This window comes from Phalangium opilio, unplaced genomic scaffold (genome assembly GCF_054372755.1).
Source record: "Phalangium opilio isolate 3A_F unplaced genomic scaffold, DU_Popi_V2 ptg000002l_1, whole genome shotgun sequence".
Lineage (NCBI taxonomy): Eukaryota > Metazoa > Arthropoda > Arachnida > Opiliones > Phalangiidae > Phalangium > Phalangium opilio.
Window position 1 is genome coordinate 330242 of NW_028324144.1, and position 19811 is coordinate 350052.

The 19811-nt window shown below is 38.6% G+C and overlaps 3 protein-coding genes across 4 annotated transcripts; 2 read left to right on the forward strand and 1 right to left on the reverse strand.

The window, feature by feature from the left end:
- Positions 1-5346: 5346 nt before the first annotated feature.
- On the forward strand, positions 5347-10146 carry Srp54k (signal recognition particle 54k). Of its 2 annotated transcripts, none has more exons than XM_089867317.1 (12): positions 5347-6145; positions 6229-6320; positions 6394-6478; positions 6535-6639; positions 6716-6991; positions 7057-7205; positions 7266-7453; positions 7528-7601; positions 7897-8005; positions 8078-8257; positions 8472-8567; positions 9517-10146. In XM_089867317.1, exons 1-12 carry the CDS (start codon positions 6068-6070, stop codon positions 9606-9608), a joined length of 1524 nt encoding a protein of 507 aa, XP_089723443.1. In that variant the 5' UTR covers positions 5347-6067; the 3' UTR covers positions 9609-10146. The 2 variants fall into 2 exon arrangements, with proteins under 2 accessions (XP_089723443.1, XP_089723444.1); XM_089867318.1 differs by having other exon boundaries at positions 5829-6145; positions 8078-8248.
- Positions 10147-10157: 11 nt separating this feature from the next.
- On the reverse strand, positions 10158-14876 carry Cmtr1 (Cap methyltransferase 1). The gene is made up of 17 exons (XM_089867308.1): positions 14733-14876; positions 14468-14662; positions 14188-14402; positions 13868-14119; positions 13732-13803; positions 13491-13658; positions 13215-13407; positions 12942-13157; positions 12658-12790; positions 12359-12592; positions 12232-12289; positions 11288-11503; positions 11095-11220; positions 10941-11032; positions 10759-10875; positions 10470-10691; positions 10158-10362 (listed from the first exon to the last, which is right to left on the reverse strand). Exons 1-17 carry the CDS (start codon positions 14761-14763, stop codon positions 10233-10235), a joined length of 2670 nt encoding a protein of 889 aa, XP_089723434.1. The 5' UTR covers positions 14764-14876; the 3' UTR covers positions 10158-10232.
- A 253-nt stretch (positions 14877-15129) lies between these two features.
- Positions 15130-19737, forward strand: LOC149718094 (2-oxoadipate dehydrogenase complex component E1). The gene is made up of 18 exons (XM_089867307.1): positions 15130-15617; positions 15693-15876; positions 15945-16052; positions 16115-16226; positions 16301-16398; positions 16473-16536; positions 16610-16674; positions 16757-16903; positions 17054-17245; positions 17322-17516; positions 17593-17694; positions 17754-17885; positions 17952-18369; positions 18531-18631; positions 18709-19065; positions 19154-19217; positions 19285-19370; positions 19433-19737. Exons 1-18 carry the CDS (start codon positions 15361-15363, stop codon positions 19535-19537), a joined length of 2787 nt encoding a protein of 928 aa, XP_089723433.1. The 5' UTR covers positions 15130-15360; the 3' UTR covers positions 19538-19737.
- Positions 19738-19811: the final 74 nt, after the last annotated feature.

Genomic DNA, 19811 nt, shown 5'->3' on the forward strand with positions numbered 1-19811 from the left:
AATATTTGACGAGTATCCTACCCCGCACCGTCAAATAAACTTTTCTCCACTGAAATAAAATGGCGAGAAAAGAAAAACTATTTGGATTTGAATGGATGAGTTCTTTAGAATCGTTTTTTTTTAAAGGAGATTGATTATTTTTGAAGGATTTTATTGAATTTTTGGGGATTGATGATAATAAGGCGCGAATCTTCTCCCCCTCGGCATGCGCTTGCATTTTCTCATTCCTTCATTCTCGAAATTTCCCTGACCATTGTGGAAATAGAATAACGCTTTGCTTGCTTTTTAATTGACTCAATTATAATTTCGTCTCTCTCGTAAGATATATATTTAGCAATGCTAGCTTTCATTTCAAAAGCGTCTCTTCAAAATTTGAGGATAATAAAACGCCACGTTGAGGAGAATATAGGTACTTATCTAGTTATCGATTGTTATGTATTTTTATTCCCCCCCCCCCCGGGTATCTATTTTATTTTGTCTCTTCTTGTGAAACCACTAAAGCGAATATGGCATTCCATTATTTTTCAATTTTATTTTACTTATAATAAAACAATCAGTTTCTTCCATTTCCACACAATTTCGAAAATATTAGAACAAAAAATCCAAATAGAATCTTTGGGAAACCTGTTGATTCTTTAAAAAATATTTTTCCTAAAATTTTTTAATCAGAATTGTTATTGTAAGTTAAAATATTTAAAAGTTTGACCTTTAGGGTCTTCTGTTTGGTTTAAAATTAAACGTAAATTGCGCAAAAATATATTTTAAGAACTTTTAATAAGAATTGCAAACTGAACGGGCTTCTCACGGATATTGGTGTATAGAGGGTGAAACATTTTTACAGGCGCTACGGGGAAATGCATTAGAGGTTTCAGCCTGAATGTCGGCTCTACCACCATGCATGAGCGTAACTAATGTGACTCGCTATTCGAAGCTTTATAACTCTGGTTCTACTAGAGATACGGGGATGTCCTTTGAGTATGTTATAGTCCAATTTATCCCCCATCCAACCATACTAACGACTTGGGATTAAGACAAACAGGGGCCGAGTAATTGAGCAATTATTCTCCGTTGGAATAACATGGTCCAAAAGTGTAATTTCTTTTAAATCCTAATTACTCGAGTTCCGGTTGAAGTAGGTATCAGTACTTGATACCGTTTAACAGAGGACGACTATATCTATCTGAAAAGGCCTTCCGCGTATATTTTAAAATATAATCCGGGCCCGGTGACCTCGCTGATAAAAAAAATAATCTTGAGGTTATAGCGGTTGGTTTATTCTTTTGGGGAAATCCGTATTACCATATCTGACGGTAATGGAATAGCGCTGTGTGAATTATTAGTCCCGGTCGGCGAATCTTACCGCGGGCCAAGGCCGACACGCTCGGACCCCAAAAATATTACTAAACTCGTTGTGGTCTCCAATATGAGTCTGGCAACTTTATTTATTGATTTCTGGGGGATGGGGGTCTAGCGTCTAGTAACAGTTGGCAAATACTAGAGTCTGGACTCATCTTTTCTAACGTATCCCGTTGACAAAGTCTATTACTCGTAGTGTAGGTCTATTTCTTGTAGCGTCGAAATACATTTTCGCGGTGGAGGGTTTTATTTTCTTCGAGCGTAATTACTTCCGTTTTGTCCTGGATGGTATTGGGTAATCTGTTACGAAACGGAGTAGCTAGCTTCCAATATTAAAGGAAAGAGAAATCCTCTCGGGGAGAATATTTTCAAAATCCCGGGCTGGGAGATTTTCCCCCGAAACATGAATTAAATATTTTTAAATTAATATTTAAAAGCGACCCTGTTGCGGAATAAAGGGATATTTCCGAAAAAGCTGTTTCAATTTGCTTAAAAGGCTTATTCGCTTTTGTTCTCGAGCGTGTGTCCTTGTTGTGGACGCTAAAAGAGGCGCCTATTTTTTCCCGTCTTTACTACAGCAGCGGAAGTATCTTTATTTCCACAACTATTTTTGCGTACGAAAATTTAACCGCAAATTATTTTCAATATCCTTTAAGGGATTGCTCATTTTATTGTGTCGAGGTAGGACCATAAAGAAGACGTATAACGAATAGGAACGAGAGCAAATCTCCGGGAACGCTTAACTAAGTACGTATGAACGTAATTATTACTTTATTTTTAATTAGTTTTTTTAGATTAGATTAGATTAGCGGGAGGATATTGTTGCTTGTAATTTAAAGTTCGAGTCATTTTAATCTCGATTTGTCAGAGTTGGAAGGTTATCTTGGGGATAAGAAGGCAACCCCTCAATTGTATTAATGGTTAGGTTGAAAATGAAAGGTCAGGTTGGATCGTCTAACAGTTTTTTTAAACTCAAATTGAAGTTCTGGAACCGTGATAAACACATTTCGCGCTCTGTAACGCACGCGCCCACGCCTTCGTTTACTAGTTGGTAAATATTACGTAAACACGTCTTAAATCTAGGGTTCCCAGGCGTGTGTGTCGTGCAGCGTATAAAGATGTATGTATACATTTTTTATTTTCCCCCGTAGACGTATAGCATGCACCCTTGAGCTATCTTTCCAGCAAGCGTATCCTTTCAGAGCTAGCGGCTTTCATCTTCGTTATCCATCCATCCTCTTGGCGGTGTCGTGTTATCCGACCAAGACCACTTTTCCCGAAACCCCTAGAACATATATATATCTACGCGAGAGCGTCTAACGCGACCAGAAATGAATAATTTCAACTTCTCGTATAGATCGCTTCAAGCTGAATCCGTCTCCTCCCCTCCCTCTCCTCAATGTTTACAAAGTTACTCCCTTCGATTCTCTCGTCGTTGCGACTGATTTTAAAATTGTTATTTATTTATTTAATTTATTGGGTTTGTTATATAGATTATTTTAATTGTATTCCAGCCGTTTAATTAAAGAGATAGTCATCGCTTTTAGAAATTAATAAAGCCCCTGGCAGAGACTGACGATGACGAACGCGACGTTAAGCCTAACTCGAGTCGTAAATTTCAAATGTCAACGTCACGCTCTAAAATTTTGGCGCGAACTTAATCAAAGCCCCTAGTTTCGTGCGTGAACCCAATTTGCGTAAATTAACTGCCGACGCTGGACCAATGTTCTGGTAGCGTGGAGTAAAAACGAAGGAGGGGAAGTAGGCCTAATAAAAATGTTTTAAAATGGAAATCTGCTGACGAGTTTTCTCATTGTTTTTGCGGATCAGAAAGGCTTTAACGCGGAAAATTTAAGTGATCGATAAGTTTAAAGACAAACTCTTGGAAGGAGCCCCCTTTTCGGAAACGAGAGCGACGTTTCTGTCAACATTTTTAAAATTTTGATGGAGCTAATGTTACCTAAGCTATAATTTATTAAGATATTGATTAACTCCCTCTTAAATATTCCACTACATTAAGGTAGTAACTCGAATAAATTTACGGCGTTTTTGCCCCGAGGTCAAAGGTTTTATTGGATGGGTCGGCTCGGCTGGCTCCGACAAGCGATAAAACCTAAACGCTAGAACCCTCAATCTCTTCTAATAGTAATGATTTTTTGTGGCAAAGAGATAAAGGTTACAGTCTTGGAAGAAATGGAAAAATCAATAGAAACGCTGTTCAAAAAACGTCCCTTTCAAGATTGCCATATTTTGCTCATATTTGGCCCTGTCGCCAAAATATCACCGACCCGTTCAAGGTCTAATATCCTCGTGTCGAGTGCGGTCAACACTTTCTAGATTTGCACGTAAATTGTCTCGTTCGAGAGGAAGAGAAACACGTGGCCGCCAGTGACCGACGGGGCAAAGGTCCAACCCCCCACCCCCTTGGAAAAATATAGGCCTTTGTTGTAATAGAGGAAGTGGGTTCAAGGTTTCAATTTTTCGACCGTAAAAAAGAGGGAACAATACTTTGCGGAGAGGATTAAGATATAAGATTGAATAAGACACGGATTCGATACGCGTCTTCCTTCAAAATCGGGTTGGATCGTTGACACAAGGGGAAGCTCCTTGACACTTCCGGAAAGCTTAACAGACACTCGAGGACACGCGTTAAAAGTTTAAAACTTGAAATACACTAATTAAAACTCTGGTGAGGCGGAGGTCCTTGCCACTCGAGAGGAACCTAACGCGCAGGCGGATTCCTATCCATGTTTTAACAATCTTCGAGGCTGAAGCTAGCGGTAACTACACTCGACTAATAAGAGAAGTACCGTGGTTGCGCGGAAAAACAGGCCAAAATGCCACTAAAAGAATCGAATGAAGACAAGAAAAAAAGGGGGGTATTTTTTGCCTGGTTCTCTTTGGGGAAACAATGGATTAGTTTTCCAGGCTGCCGATTCCGCTCGAGGAAAACCTACTGGGAAGACAACTACACCCCCGCTTCCTCCTCCACTTTTTCTAACCAAACTCAATTTCTTTTTGCCAAAGTTCTCCGTTACAACCTTTCTGCCTGACTGACCCACTTTTTCCGCCTCCCTCTACGGCATCAAGAACGTTTAATTAGAAAAAGGATAGATCACGTTTCCCAAAAAGAATTTAATTTAAAGATATTTAATTATTTACTTTTCTTTGTTTTGATGAAAGTAAATGGGAAAAGCCAGCTTACAGGCTGAAATCCTCTTACGCGTTTTCCCATAGCGCCTGCGAAAATGTTTTACCCGCCGTACATTGGTGCTCGTGCTTGTGGGTGAAGCGCGGATTTAGAGGCAATGATGAATCGTATCATACGTAAACTAATAGAAAAATGTTCGGTGTAAGTATGTGAAAAGATTTTCTCTGATTCAAAGGCTTAGTTGTCAAACGAACTTTGAAAAAAAAAATATCTTGTATGTTCCTTAGTTGCCCTTTCTTTCTCAACACGTATTAAAAAAAATCTGCCTTTCATTCGGTTGTAATCTTTTAAAATCCTTTCTTGTATTTTTTTTAGAGATCAGGAACTATTTTTTCTTCCGCTGACTCGAGAAAAAGAAGCAAATTTGGGAAGTAAAAAAGAAGCGCTTTCTGTCATTGGAAGAGAAGGAAGGAAGTAAGAAAAAAACCGCGAAATAAAAGAGATAATATTTTTTCTTTTCATCTCTTATTCGAAATTGAGAGAGAGAGCCGAATTTCCCGGGAAAATCATTTGCATATGAATTTGGCGGGAAAAGCTTGCCCGTACTGTCTTCGGAGTAATGATTAATTTAAGGTTATATTTATTCAAAAGTAAAGCGGCAGTTGCTTGCCATTGAGTGACATCGAGCTTATGAGAAAATTCGCCGGAGTGCCAACAGCTAGGCAATTTTTTACTCTCGTCATTTGCGAGAGATTTTCGTCATCTGAGGTTGAGATAAAACGCGTTGAAATAGCCTCGCACTCGTTGCAAACTCCGGCTGATTATGGAAAAAGTGGTATCAGTCTGGTCGACGCCTTAAACTTCTTAATAAGCTGGCTTAGTAATAATAATAAAAGAAGCATTTGGAACAACCCCCCTCCCCAATCCTCTCTAGGCCTCCGGTTTTACCTTAAACCTTAAGACTACTTTACAGTTTGGTCCCGGTTTCCCTCCCCTGTCTCGTAAAAAAGTCTAATCGTTTTTCCCAACCTTTTAGGAGTTTTACGACTTTCCCGACCGACTAATTTTCAAAACCTTTACGAGACTCTCTTTTTTTATCCCGCGACAAATTAGTTTTAGTACAGGGAAAGGCGGAGAAGTGTTTGAAGAATAATAATTTCGCATAAGTAAAGGTTTAAAGCGTATAATCTTTATCAGAAGTATATAATACTTCTCTACTTCTCTTCTATTATCCCCTTCTATAGAGTATTACGCAACTTATTTTAGTTTATTTTACGGTTGATGTAAGTTTATCTAGTTGACTAGCACTGTACACACCAAAAGAGATTTTACAAATAGGAAAATGTAGGATGGAAACGGGATGAGAGCGGTCCGGTACTCCAAACAAAAAACTGCTTGATATTTAAAGGTCTTGAATACTGGCAGCCCTGCTCCAGCTGAGATTCTCGACTCGCGGTGGACACGCAACGACAACAATCGCTATCACTAAGCCTTTTTTTATTAACTAATTAATGTTATTTTAATTTAGATTTAGCGAAAGTAAATAAATAAAACACCAAAATGGTGTTAGCAGATTTAGGAAGGAAGATTACTTCCGCCTTGCGTTCTTTAAGCAATGCTACGATAATTAATAAAGAGGTAAGAAAATTAGGCCTACTGACGTAAACAGATGTAATCTCGTAAGCCTTGGTCAAATATTTAAAATTAATTTTAATTAATAGGTTCTAGATTCTATGCTAAAAGAAATATGTACCGCATTACTGGAAGCCGATGTAAATATCCTACTCGTCAAAAAATTAAGAGAAAATGTCAGGTAAATGAATAAAAATAGCGGAAATGTATGTAGCATGATGTAATGTAACGGTGGTGCCGTTGTTTCGTACCAGGTCTGTCATAGATTTTGACGAAATGGCCGCTGGCCTAAACAAACGTCGTATGATACAATCAGCCGTCTTCAAAGAATTAGTTAAAGTAAGTTATTAACCGGTTAATCATTTTGAAAATTTTGAAACTAACACTGTAGTTAGCTCGTAGATCCAGGTGTTAAAGCCTGGACTCCGACAAAAGGCAAACCCAATGTCATTATGTTTGTAGGTCTTCAAGGTAGCGGTAAAACTACAACTTGTACTAAAGTACGTTACTATAAAGCTTCAGATAGAAACCCCATTAAGTTAAGTTCAATTAAAATATATTTTAAAATTTAAATAGTTGGCATACTATTATCTGAAAAAAGGATGGAAAACGTGTCTAGTTTGCGCTGACACATTTCGCGCTGGTGCCTTTGACCAGTTGAAACAGAATGCTACGAAAGCTAGAATACCCTTTTACGGCAGTTACACCGAAGTTGACCCAGTTATTATCGCCCAGGAAGGTGTGGATAAGTTCAAAAATGAGGGATTTGAAATTATCGTGGTGGACACGAGTGGACGGCACAAACAACAAGATTCCCTTTTTGAAGAAATGTTACAGGTCTCCAATGCTGTGGTAAGTAAAAAATGGAAGGGGAATTCGCGCTGATCATGAATAATTTCAAATTTGGTCACAATTAGACACCCGATAATGTTATATTCGTAATGGACGCGTCTATTGGTCAAGCTTGCGAAGCTCAAGCCAGAGCTTTTAAAGAGAAAGTAGATGTAGCTTCCGTTATTGTCACTAAATTAGATGGTCACGCCAAAGGCGGTGGAGCTCTCAGCGCGTAAGATCTGTTTAAATAGATACCATTCTGGAGCTCTTTTAAAACTGTTCCTCGTTGCAGTGTGGCGGCCACGAGTAGTCCTATTATATTTATCGGTACCGGAGAACACGTGGACGATTTTGAACCCTTCAAAGTCAAACCGTTTGTCAGTAAATTATTAGGAATGGGTGATATTGAGGGACTGATTGATAAAGTTAACGAACTGAAATTAGACGATAATGAGGAGTTAATAGAGAAATTAAAACACGGTTTGTTTGTTTAAAAAAATGTTTGTAAATACACGGAGACGACGGTTTAAGTCACCTTTGTTAACGTTTTGCAGGTGAATTTACCCTTCGAGATATGTACGAACAATTCCAGAACATCATGAAAATGGGCCCTTTTAGTCAAATTATGGTAATTAAAATAAAATTTCTAATTAGCCTTATTCCTTATCAGCGCCACCTACCCATAGCGGTGACTTTGAGAACTACTGTAAGCGGCAAGCCAATCAGATGTCGCTAAAATCTGGTGACGTCATTTTTGGTAAGACCCGAGAGTGCCAGTCAGTGACGTCACCAGATTTTAGCGACATCTGATTGGCTTGCCGCTTACAGTAGTTCTCAAAGTCACCGCTATGGGTAGGTGGCGCTGATCAGGAATAAGGCTAATTAAAACGCCAGATTAAAATCATTTATTAATTTTTTTGCAGAATATGATTCCCGGTTTCAGCACGGATTTTATGACGAAAGGAAATGAACAAGAATCAATGGCGCGGCTTAAAAAACTCATGACAATCATGGACAGCATGAACGATCAAGGTTTTAATTGATTGATTGGTCTTAATTAATGTTTATTAATTATTATTAAACTTTAATTTTGTTGTATAACAGAATTAGATCATAGGGAAGGTGCCAAACTGTTTTCTCGTCAAGCCGGTCGCGTGGTGCGCGTGGCGAGAGGGTCCGGAGTGACCAGTCGCGAAGTGCAAGAACTCCTTTCCCAATATACCAAGTTTGCCCAAATGGTCAAGAAAATGGGCGGAATTAAAGGCCTCTTCAAAGGTCAGAGGGGTAAATATTCTGGGAAAACAAAAGAACCGAGTTTCTCCGTTTTTCATTTTCTTTCTATCGCTTTTTTTGGAAATAGTTTTAACGCTTTGGGCGCCACTAAGATTCTTTGGACTTTATTTTTATTTATTTTACTAATTTTAATTAAGTTTGATGCCGATTGTCATTACGATTGGGACTGATTACTAAGTTTGTTTAAATTTGAAAAAATTTCAAGGTGGAGATATGGCCAAGAACGTAAATCCAGCGCAAATGGCCAAATTAAATCAACAGATGGCCAAAATGATGGATCCGAGGGTCTTGCATCAAATGGGTAAGACTTCCAAAGAGATTTGTTCATTTTTGTGAGTATTTAGTTTAATTGAGTACCCGGCGCCTCGGAGAGTTATTCCCGAGTACCCGGCGCCTCGGAGAGTTATTCCCGAGTACCCGGCGCCTCGGAAAGTTATTACCGAGTACCCGGCGCCTCGGAGAGTTATTACCGAGTACCCGGCGCCTCGGAAAGTTATTACCGAGTACCCGGCGCCTCGGAAAGTTATTACCGAGTACCCGGCGCCTCGGAAAGTTATTACCGAGTACCCGGCGCCTTGGAAAGTTATTACCGAGTACCCGGCGCCTCGGAAAGTTAATTACCGAGTACCCGGCGCCTCGGAAAGTTAATTACCGAGTACCCGGCGCCTCGGAAAGTTAATTACCGAGTACCCGGCGCCTCGGAAAGTTAATTACCGAGTACCCGGCGCCTCGGAAAGTTAATTACCGAGTACCCGGCGCCTCGGAAAGTTAATTACCGAGTACCCGGCGCCTCGGAAAGTTAATTACCGAGTACCCGGCGCCTCGGAAAGTTAATTACCGAGTACCCGGCGCCTCGGAAAGTTAATTACCGAGTACCCGGCGCCTCGGAAAGTTAATTACCGAGTACCCGGCGCCTCGGAAAGTTAATTACCGAGTACCCGGCGCCTCGGAAAGTTAATTACCGAGTACCCGGCGCCTCGGAAAGTTAATTACCGAGTACCCGGCGCCTCGGAAAGTTAATTACCGAGTACCCGGCGCCTCGGAAAGTTAATTACCGAGTACCCGGCGCCTCGGAAAGTTAATTCCCGAGTACCCGGCGCCTCGGAGAGTTAATTCCCGAGTACCCGGCGCCTCGCGGAAATTAATAAAATTGCTAGTCTAAATTATATCGGATCATGGCGTTTGAAATTGGCCTAAAATGTAATTGAAATGAATTTTAAAAGTCCCAAACCTATAATTTGCCATTTTAGGCGGAGTAAACGGCCTTCAAAGTATGATGAGACAACTTCAAGGCGCGGGAGCCGGTGGTTTAGGCAACTTGATGGGAGGCATGGGCAAGTGATAACACCGAAGGTAATTAAAAACAACAACAATTTGGACAATTAAAGGCGGGCGGCCTAGGGGCGCCAACCAACCAACCAACTTTGTATAAAGAAATCCAATAATAAGTCTTCAAAGAAAAAAAAAGTAAAAAGGGCTATAAAAATTAATTATAAGGTGGAGAGATGATAAAAGTAAACCAAATTACGATACGATTTAAATGAAGAATGAATTTGTACATTTTAATTAATTTTTCTTCTACTTCGAATTTCTTTCTTTTCTTGAAATGGTTCAAACTTTTTCACCTCGGGACTTATGAACATTTAGAAATTTATTTTAGACTCTTGTTTTGCCCTAAAAATTAATTAACCTTAAACTGGTGGTTAATGCCAATTAACCAGTTTTAGCGCAAACCAAGTTTCAATTCTTTCCCCCTCCCCTGAAAAATCTCGTTGTACAAACAAACAAACAAAGAAACAAACGGAAACGAAAGTTATTATAAAGTAACCTTTAAAAATTTATACACTGAAAATAAAGACGGAGAAACTTGTCATTTGCAATTTGGTACAAGTTTACTTTTAGGAATGGGAGCATTTATTTTATTTTTTACAATGAGAATCGTCAAGGTCGTCTTTCGCGTTCTCTTTCACGCTGTTCTCTTGGCGACGAATTCCGAGATTGTCCGCCTATGAATACGTCCTTCTCGCGCGTTATGTTCGTCTAAGAGTTTGACGCCTTCCTCCCATGACCAGAATAAACGCGTCGTGAAACAAGCTCTGAAATATTTATACACCAAATTAACGCGTTAATTAAGTTAAATTATGACGCGATAGAACACCAGATTAACGCGTCTCGTTGTGACGCGGAAAAATTATATACTAACTTGAAATTAGCTTTTGATCCTTTGGGCCAATCGTATCGCGATTCTTTAGATTTGGTATTGAATCTATAGGAAGTGTTATTCTTCTTGCTGATGGCTTGAATCCACGGATCCGCCACTGATTTAATCAGAAAAACTCCGATTGGTAAAAAGTGATGGGTGTTGGGCATGGTGTAACATAACCGACGATTGTTACTCGACCCCTTAACTAAAGTCATTTGTAATCTAATTAGAAAAGAAAGCCACGGTTAAACGACACTGCGAATCAAATTAATTTTCAAAATGGCGTCACCTTTCGAATATATCGTCAATTTTGTGTAATTGAAAGACTTCCTTAACCCTAATTGGTACGTGATCGGTTCGAGTTGGTTTATAAACCGCCTTGACTAGTTTCTCAGCTTGCTTCATTCTACAATCATTAAAAGTTAATTACCATTTTGTTTTCCCACTAATTACCCCCTTAATTACGCAAACCTTTCTTCAAAACCTAAATGTCTAAAATTTTCTCCTCCGATGAATAAGACGTCTATGATATGAATGGCGGTGATTTTACGTTGAGCTCTGCTCTATTTTAATACATTACATTAATTACTTTGAATTATATTTAAGTTAATTTAATTTTCTTTACTTCTCCTTTTAGTTCGTGAACTATTTCTCCGTAAATTAAGGTATCAGCCGGTAATTCAAAGGTAATGTCTAGTTTCATCCACGAAGGGGTTGTCGTTGAGCAATCCCATTTGTAGATGTGATGCCTCTAAAGTATTCGCTTATTAATTGATTAACGTTAATTAAGGGTGGAAAAGGATGGTGGCGGTAATTACCCCTAAACCTAGAAAGAATCCCTTATCACTCCTGTTATTGCCAGCCCCCAATACGATGCAATGATAATCGTAAACGCTGTGTATTGTTTTGAGATTTGACAGAGTTAGTTCGTCCGCTTTGTGATTCATAAACTCGTATGAATCGCCTTGCATTAACTCGCGAAATTTGGCATTTGGGTCGGGACGCGGAGGCGCCGATCGCATTTTATCCGGAATCTAATAAGCATTAACTTAAGTTTAATACTTAAATTAAATATTAAGTTGTAGAAGAGTTTTAGAACAAAATAATTGCGGAATAGTTGGAAAAATCAACAAAGGTATAAAAGGGCTGTTCCATTTTGGGGTTAACTGTTCCGTATTAAGGGGTGTTCCATTTTGCGGTGGGGCTAACTGTTCCGTATTAAGGGGTGTTCCATTTTGGGGTGGGGCTAACTGTTCCGTATTAAGGGGTGTTCCATTTTGGGGTTCACTGTTTCGTATTAAGGGGTGTTCCATTTTGGGGTTCACTGTTTCGTATTAAGGGGTGTTCCATTTTGGGGTTAACTGTTCCGTGTTAAGGGGTGTTCCATTTTGGGGTTAACTGTTTCGTATTAAGGGTGTTCCATTTTGGGGTTAACTGTTTCGTATTAAGGGGTGTTCCATTTTGGGGTGGGGTTAACTGTTTCGTATTAAGGGGTGTTCCATTTTGGGGTTAACTGTTCCGTATTAAGGGGTGTTCCATTTTGGGGTTAACTGTTCCGTATTAAGGGGTGTTCCATTTTGGGGTTAACTGTTCCGTATTAAGGGGTGTTCCATTTTGGGGTTAACTGTTCCGTATTAAGGGGTGTTCCATTTTGGGGTTCACTGATTCGTATTAAGGGGTGTTCCATTTTGGGGCTCACTGTTCCGTGTTAGGTGTGTTTCATTTTAGGCCTAATTGTTACACGTCCACGCTTAAATCTTACCTTCCACTTTATTAGACTTTCTTTTCTTAATGCGCTTTGTCTAGCTTCGTATAAATCTCTGAAAAAGAGACATTTAAGAACCGCCAAACTTTGATAGACAGAAGTTAAAAGAGAGATGGGTTTTTACGCATTTTGAGCAAAGGCCTTTATCTTCGCCAAACTGACGACCTGCCATTCCCCGATTGTATTATTCGATTCCGTAATATAGTTAAAAAAATCGTGATCGTCTCTCAAGATGGCCATCGGAACAATTTCGACTATATCTTCTCCTTTGGGCAATTTACTTAATTGACAATTAACCTCGAACATGTAATCGTCAATATCTTTCGTCCCCTCGCGTTTCCATTTGCAAATAACGTATCTGTCAAAATAATTCAATATTAGCCCTTAATTATTCGGGGGGGGGGGGTCAAAGTTGAGAGTAACCTTTCGGAATTGGCGGGTCGACTCGTATTCGGTTTATGAATGCAAACTTTCTTAAAAGCTCGGTAAAGAAGGTAAACTAATCCGACGCTAAACGGAGTGAAGATGTCGAAGAGTTTGCAAACAAAATGGCCGTCTATAAACGCAAAATTTGCAAATTAGTAGTGATAACCACCCAGATAGAGATGAATCCAAGATGGCCGCCCGGATTGGTTTGCGGAAGCCATCCATCTTGGATTCGTCTCTATCTGGGTGGTTATCACTACTGAAATTATTTTAATAATTACTGGTTTGAAGAATTGAAAGCGCGCAAAGAAATTGGCAAAGATAAAGTTGTTTGGAAAGAATTTCTTGAATATTCTCTTGACCCTCGACGGAAAATCCGCCGTCAGCCATGACAAAATGAACCCCTTTACCACCGGTATTTTCCAAAACAAAGCGGCGAAATTCTCTCAAGTTTTCCGGTTTAAAAATATCGCCGTCCCCATTTACTCCGTTTACCCCTTTTTAAAATAATTTTAGTTAAATTTCTAATGAGTTAGGGTTCTTATTCTTTGTACCATAATGAGGTTCGAATGATTCTGGCGGCCCGGAGAAAAATTCGCCCAGTTTGAAGTCATTCGATCCGCGTAATGTGAAACCGAATCCTTTACAATGCCATTTAAGACGCCATAAAATGTATTCGGAAAAACCGCCAGGGCCCGCGCAAATATCGGCAAAGTATAATAGGTCTTCGGGACCAACTAGAGGCTTCTGTTTTTTATTTTTTTATTTAGGAGAGAACTTAACTTAATTAACGCTTGTATAATTAAGTTCTTTGGGTGTAATTTAATCACCTCGTCTTCGTCTTTCGGTTGCGTGAACATAAAATCAAAAACGGCGTCCATATTAGCCATTTTCATGGCTGCTCTATTTTGAAAGATAACTCCGCGGATTGTTTCAAAAGGGTTTGAACGCGTTCGCGCTTTTCTCATTTCTTCCGGTTCTAATTCGTCAAAAACTGACTGAAATTTACCCCAAAATTAAAATGATTAACAGGCCTAAATTAATATTATTTTAAGGTACTTAAAGACAGACTTTTAAACCAATTATATCCTTCAAAATTTGCGGACTACAAAAATTTATTTCATCATCGATAGTTAGTTTTTCCTGAAGGTGGAAATATAAATTTAGTCTTCTTAACCACGTGATTTATGACGTATCATCATTTTACCTTCCCTTCTACGACCCATTTCCTTAGATCCTTAATATTTGGGGGGTCTAAATTACATTCGGGCATCCACATAATTTCCTCATCAACGGTAACGTGTTCATCCTCGGCATTCCATTCAACTTTACTGGGCTCTAAGCCCTTTATTTTTAAACCGAGACCCCTTCTTCCTCTTTGTTGGGATGTTTCGATGATGTCCCTTCTTCCTTGACCGTGTTTTCCCAAACCTTCCCCCGGTTTGAAACCCATTTTGGCCTAAAGACCCGTGCCCTTAACGTTAGCACCCTTATTCTCAAATTCTCCGTGTATTTTGTTTGTTTTACCATCATATCTTTAGCGACTCCGTTATAAATTCCGTCGGTGGCAAAATTTGAGGTAGAATGGGAGCCATGAATGGCGCTTTTTTGAGGGGATGGACTTTTAAACCTAGCTGTTTCCCCCGGTATGGGCATGCTGCTATAATTAGGGGATGAGAACCCGCTAGCGCTACCGGTACTTTCAGACTCAGTGTTATTGTCATCGCTGTCGCTGGAAGAACCTGTTAAGGATTTATTTTTTACCATGCCCAAGTTTTAGCCCTCTTTTTTTATCATTGTAGTATACTTTTAGCGGTTTCCGTTTCAGGGGGAGGTTCGCTGTACTTTCTTTTCTTGGGTAAAGTAGCTGAGGGAATGGGGTTGTTGCTTGAGGAATCGGTACTAGGTGAGACGTGGGGTCGTTTTTTAGGAACCTGTATGATCGTCGACGGACGCGGGGTATGTTTTTGCTTTTGAGGAGGTTCGTCGTCCGAACTTGACTCTGAAGATGACAACACAACAGCGTGTGTTTCCACTTTTCCAAGTAATTTTATTAAAAAGTGAGTACTTACCACTCAAAGTGCCTTTTGGGAAAAAATCCATCTTGCTCTTTACTTTTTTATTTTATTTACTTATTGTTTTGTTAAGTAATATTTATTACAAAATAAACATTGTTTTTCACGAAAAGCAAAATATCAATATCACACGCTGCTTCTCAGGGTCAAGATCACGTGGGGTCAACAGTCAATGGTTGGTGCTGGATATAAGCCTCAAACTTCCTATCAGGTACCGTCACTTCGCGGACTGGATTAGGGAGTTTAGGACTTCGTATTAGGATAATTTTTTAGTAGTCAAATTGGCTAGTAAGCTCATGAATTTCGATTTATTTTACTAGTCAAATAAGGCTACATAAGCGTATTTTTTTAGTAGTCAAGTTGACTAGTAACTTGGGTTGATGTTTTACGTTCAGCCCTGTGCGTTACAACTCTGTCAGCTCGGCTGTCTGCTTAATACTTTTTCGTCTGCATCTTGTCTTACAACCACATGGCTTCCCAATTTTTATAAATTTCCTTAATTTGGGGTATTATTGATTAGATTAGAAATAATAGTAAAAGTCAGTCATATTTGAAGTCATTATTACTTAATATTTCATTGTAATAGTCTGTCAAATGTTTTATTTGTAAACCTTAAGCCTTGGCCATGAAAATAATTACAGTTACGAAGTTTATGCTAAATATCTCGATTAAGAATAAATTTAACTTTACAAATAAGTATCATTCAAAGTCGGGAGTGTACGGATTCAAACCGTACACGAAACAAAATGAAAGTATACGAGTGTCAAGCGAAGACATTAAAAATAGGAATGATAATTGTAGTTTGTATAGTCTGATTCAAGCTTATCGTCAACACGGACACAAACTAGCTAAAATTGACCCTTTAGGATTAAAGAGGGCTATGTAAGCTTTTATTTTACTCCTCATCTTGCGTAGTGTCTCGCGTATAACACTGTCATTATCACCTATCACTTCCAGAAATGCTCCTGAACTAGACGCGTCCCAATATGGCATAGATTCTTCTAAGTTATCGCAAAAGGTCACCCCAAATGGTTTAGTTAGTGGCTTAGATCCGAATGAAAGGCATACGGTACACCATATCGTAGAGTTTCTCAAGGCTACCTACACTGGAACTATCAGCGCTGAATTTATGCACATACCCGTAATTATTTTTCATAGCTTAATTAATTTGCGCGTAAATAAATTAATTATTCAAGAAATTCTCAATAGGATTTAAATGAAAGGGAATGGTTAGCGGAACAATTTGAATCACTACCCAACGTTGTTCTTTCTGAAAATGCCAAAAAAATTATCGCTACAGATTTAATTAAAAATCAGGTTATTTGTAATTAACACTGTAAGGTTAATGAGAAGTTTAATTGAACAAAGGTATATTGTAGGTTTTTGAAAACTTTGTGCAAACTAAATTCTCAACAGTTAAAAGGTATAGCGGTGAAGGATCTGATAGTTTGATTACCTTCTTCTCGGAATTGCTTAACGTTGCTCCTGAAAGTAAACATCGGAATTATTAAACTAATCTATCAAATTAATGTTAATTATGCATTATTATTATTTCTTGACATAAGATGACATTAATAACATTGTAATTGGAATCCCACATCGTGGGCGACTTAGTTTAATGACTACACTACTAGAATACCCTCCCGTTGCCATTTTTCAAAAGGTTAATTAATTAGCTTAACGAATTAATTGTGATTAATTTATTTAAAAAAATAAATTAATGTAAATCAAATTTAGATGAAAGGTTTCTCCGAATTACCACCGGGATCTTTTGGAACTGGAGATGTTCTATCCCATTTATGTAATTTAAATACGCGTTATTAATTATAATTAATTATATTTAATTTTATACTAAACCTTCCCATTAATTATAGTTACGTCCACTAATTTGCCAAATGGCGTCCACGTCATGTTGTTGCCAAATCCCTCCCATTTAGAAGTAATTAAATTGAATAACAAATTTAAAATTAATTAGGCTTGAACCTTATTTAATTAAATTAAATTAAATTAATTAATATTAGGCTGTTAGTCCAGTGGCAGTCGGGAAAGCCCGAGGTAGACTTCAATCATTGAAAGCCGCGGATTACGCAAGTCCGAAGGACTCTGATAATTGGACATCGCCAGTTTTACCTGTTCAAGTACACGGAGATGGTTCCTTCTCTGGACAGGTAATTAATAATTATCTCTCTTAATTTATTAGAGGTCTATTGTACTTGTACTTGTACTTGTACTTGTCTTTAAGTAAGAATTAAAGATTAGTTAGCGAGTGCGGGGGCGGAAATGGATAGTAATTAAGGGAGTTATTTAATTCTTTGCAGGGAATTGTGACTGAAACGTTAGCCATGGCTAATTTACCCCATTTTAGTATCGGAGGATCGCTACATTTGATTGTTAACAATCAATTGGGCTTCACTACGCCTCAAAATCGAGGAAATTCTTCCTTGTATTGTAGCGACGCCATGAAAATGATTGGGGCTCCCGTTTTTCACGTTAACGGAGATTGTCCCGAAGTATTAACCTTTAATTAATTTGATTTTAGTTTAATTTAATTAAACTAATTGAAAAAAAATTGGCGTTCGTTCAAAGGACGTAGCTAAAGTCGTCCAGTTAGCCCTGAAGTATCGTACTAAATTCAACAAGGACGTATTGGTTGATTTAGTTTGTTTCCGTCGCTACGGCCACAATGAACTCGATGACCCGACTTACACGAATCCAGTTATTTATTCGGAAATTTACTCGCGTCCACAAACTTGCCCCGATTTATACGCCAATAAATTAATTGTAATTAATTAACCTAATTTTAATTGTACATCAGAAAAGAAAATAATTCCCTTTAATTATAATTAACTTTAATTAGTCGGAAGGAATTTGGTCCCAAAACGATTTACAAGACGTTATTTCTTCGCATACTTCTTTACTAAATAGTCATTATAAAGAAATTGGTTCTTTTCAACCTCAGGTAAGTAAGATTAACGATTAATTTTAATTAACTGGGGCTCAGAAACATATCTAATTTAGCCGACTAAAGTTTTGGGACGTTGGGAAGGAACCTCTAATCCTCCAACGTCAATCACGAAATGGGAGACGGGGCTTCCGGAAGATTTGTTGCGTTATATCGGCGCCAAATCGGTTCAAGTTCCGGAAGGATTCGTGAGTTATTTAAGTAATATATTTAAGTTCCTTTTAATGTTTAATGTTTAATTTTAATTTCTGTAGAAAGTCCATCCTAATTTACGACGAGTTTTGTTGACGGAGCGTCCCAAAAAACTCTCGGAAGGTTCCAAAATCGATTGGGCGACCGCGGAAGCGTTGGCCATTGGTTCCCTACTCTATCAAGGGTTTAACGTCCGTCTTAGCGGTCAGGATGTGGGGCGGGGAACGTTCTCTCATCGACACGCCATGATTGTTGACCAAGAAACGGACGAAATTGTCATCCCTTTGAACGATTTAGTCGAGAATCAGACGGGTTTTCTGGAAGTGGCCAATTCCTTGTTATCGGAGGAAGCTGTCTTGGCCTTTGAATACGGAATGAGCATCGAAAGCCCAAATAATTTGATCATTTGGGAAGCTCAATTTGGCGATTTCTTTAACGGAGCCCAGATTATTTTGGATAATTTTATCAGCGGTGGGGAAAGTGAGTGGGACTTAAATTTATTGTTGTGACGTCAGTGTCTAGGGCTTAGCTTTGACAGTGGGAGTGGGTAACCATGTTTGGGTGGTTTTATTTTGCAAATAGCGTGGGTGACGTCACACTAAGGCTTCTATTAGTTCTTTTATGGTCTCTTAATTTTTCAGCTAAATGGCTTTATCAAAGTGGTTTGGTCATGCTATTACCACACGGGATGGACGGCGCCGGTCCCGAACATTCCTCCTCTCATTTTGAAAGATTTCTTCAAGTAAGCCGCTTCAACTTTGACCCTAATTAGGCAGCTTAAGGGGGCTTAAGGACCACTAATTATGTTTCCAAATGCAGATGTGCGACAGTCACGAAGAAGAAATTGACGGTGACGATCGCAATTGGAGTATCGTCTTCCCGACAACACCCGCTCAATATTTTCATCTTTTGAGAAGGCAGATGGTTCGGAACTTTAGGAAACCCTTAGTGGTTGTTGGACCCAAGATGCTCTTGAGGTTACCGGCCGCCGCCTCCCCTTTGAGCGATTTTACCGCCAAAAATACCTTTTCACCCGTTTTGAGTGACCCCCTTTGGAGTTCCAACGCTGATAAGGTGGAAACGGTCATCCTGTGCAGCGGGAAACATTTTTACGAGCTTCAGAAAGAACGAGAATTGAGAGGAAGAACTAACGATACCGCCATCATAAGATTAGAAGTAATTAATTAAGGTTTAATGTTAATTAAATTAAATTAAGATAGATATTTAATTCAATGTCCGCCCGTCCCCCCTCTTCCCCCATAAGGCATTATGTCCATTTCCAGCTGGGGAAATTTCCCAGGAGCTTCAAAAGTATAAAAACGCCAAGAGTAAGTGTGTTAATTACTTAAATTTAATTGCAATTAAGACCCGCTAATTAATGTTAATTAACAATAGAATATATATGGAGTCAAGAAGAACATAGAAATATGGGAGCCTGGACTTTTGTTAGACCAAGATTTCAGAGTTTATTAAGCTGCAACGTCAGTTTAATTATTATTATTATTTTAATTGCGATTAAATTAATCCGCATTTATCTCTTTAGCTAAAATACGCTGGAAGAAAAGAATTATCAGTCGCCGCTGTTGGTATCGGAATTTTGCACCAAAAAGAAGCTCAACAAGTCATGAATGACACATTTTCAAAGTAGTATTCAACACTTTTTATTCAATTTTGTTTCAAGGGGGTTTAGAGGGATAATTAATATTTACAATCATTAATTAATTTCCATTTTACAAATCTTTTGTAATTTGAGCTCGTTAAAAGAGTAATATGAAATATAACTATAATTAGTGCCAAAAACTGTTTATATTAATGTTTTACAAATAAAAATATATATTTTGCATATGGTTACCGAGTTAATTAATTTATTTATTTATTTAGTCTTTGGTTCAACTCGGGGGGAACATTTTGATTGGTTTTTG

Bases quoted from the DNA above. Each gene is read 5' to 3' on its own strand.
- Srp54k (XM_089867317.1), top strand. From the start codon at position 6,068: ATGGTGTTAGCAGATTTAGGAAGGAAGATTACTTCCGCCTTGCGTTCT. The intron at 6,992-7,056 runs GTAAGTAAAAAA...GGTCACAATTAG, and splicing joins TACAGGTCTCCAATGCTGTG to ACACCCGATAATGTTATATT. The intron at 8,006-8,077 runs GTTTTAATTGAT...GTTGTATAACAG, and splicing joins GGACAGCATGAACGATCAAG to AATTAGATCATAGGGAAGGT.
- Cmtr1 (XM_089867308.1), bottom strand. From the start codon at position 14,763: ATGGATTTTTTCCCAAAAGGCACTTTGAGTG. The intron at 12,791-12,941 runs GTAATTATTAAA...TTGCGTTTATAG, and splicing joins GCTTTCAATTCTTCAAACCA to ACGGCCATTTTGTTTGCAAA. The intron at 11,033-11,094 runs GTAAAGAAAATT...GTATTAAAATAG, and splicing joins TTCACGAACTAAAAGGAGAA to AGCAGAGCTCAACGTAAAAT.
- LOC149718094 (XM_089867307.1), top strand. From the start codon at position 15,361: ATGAAAATAATTACAGTTACGAAGTTTATGCTAAATATCTCGATTAAG. The intron at 16,675-16,756 runs GTAATTAAATTG...AATTAATATTAG, and splicing joins CAAATCCCTCCCATTTAGAA to GCTGTTAGTCCAGTGGCAGT. The intron at 17,246-17,321 runs GTATTAACCTTT...GTTCGTTCAAAG, and splicing joins TTAACGGAGATTGTCCCGAA to GACGTAGCTAAAGTCGTCCA.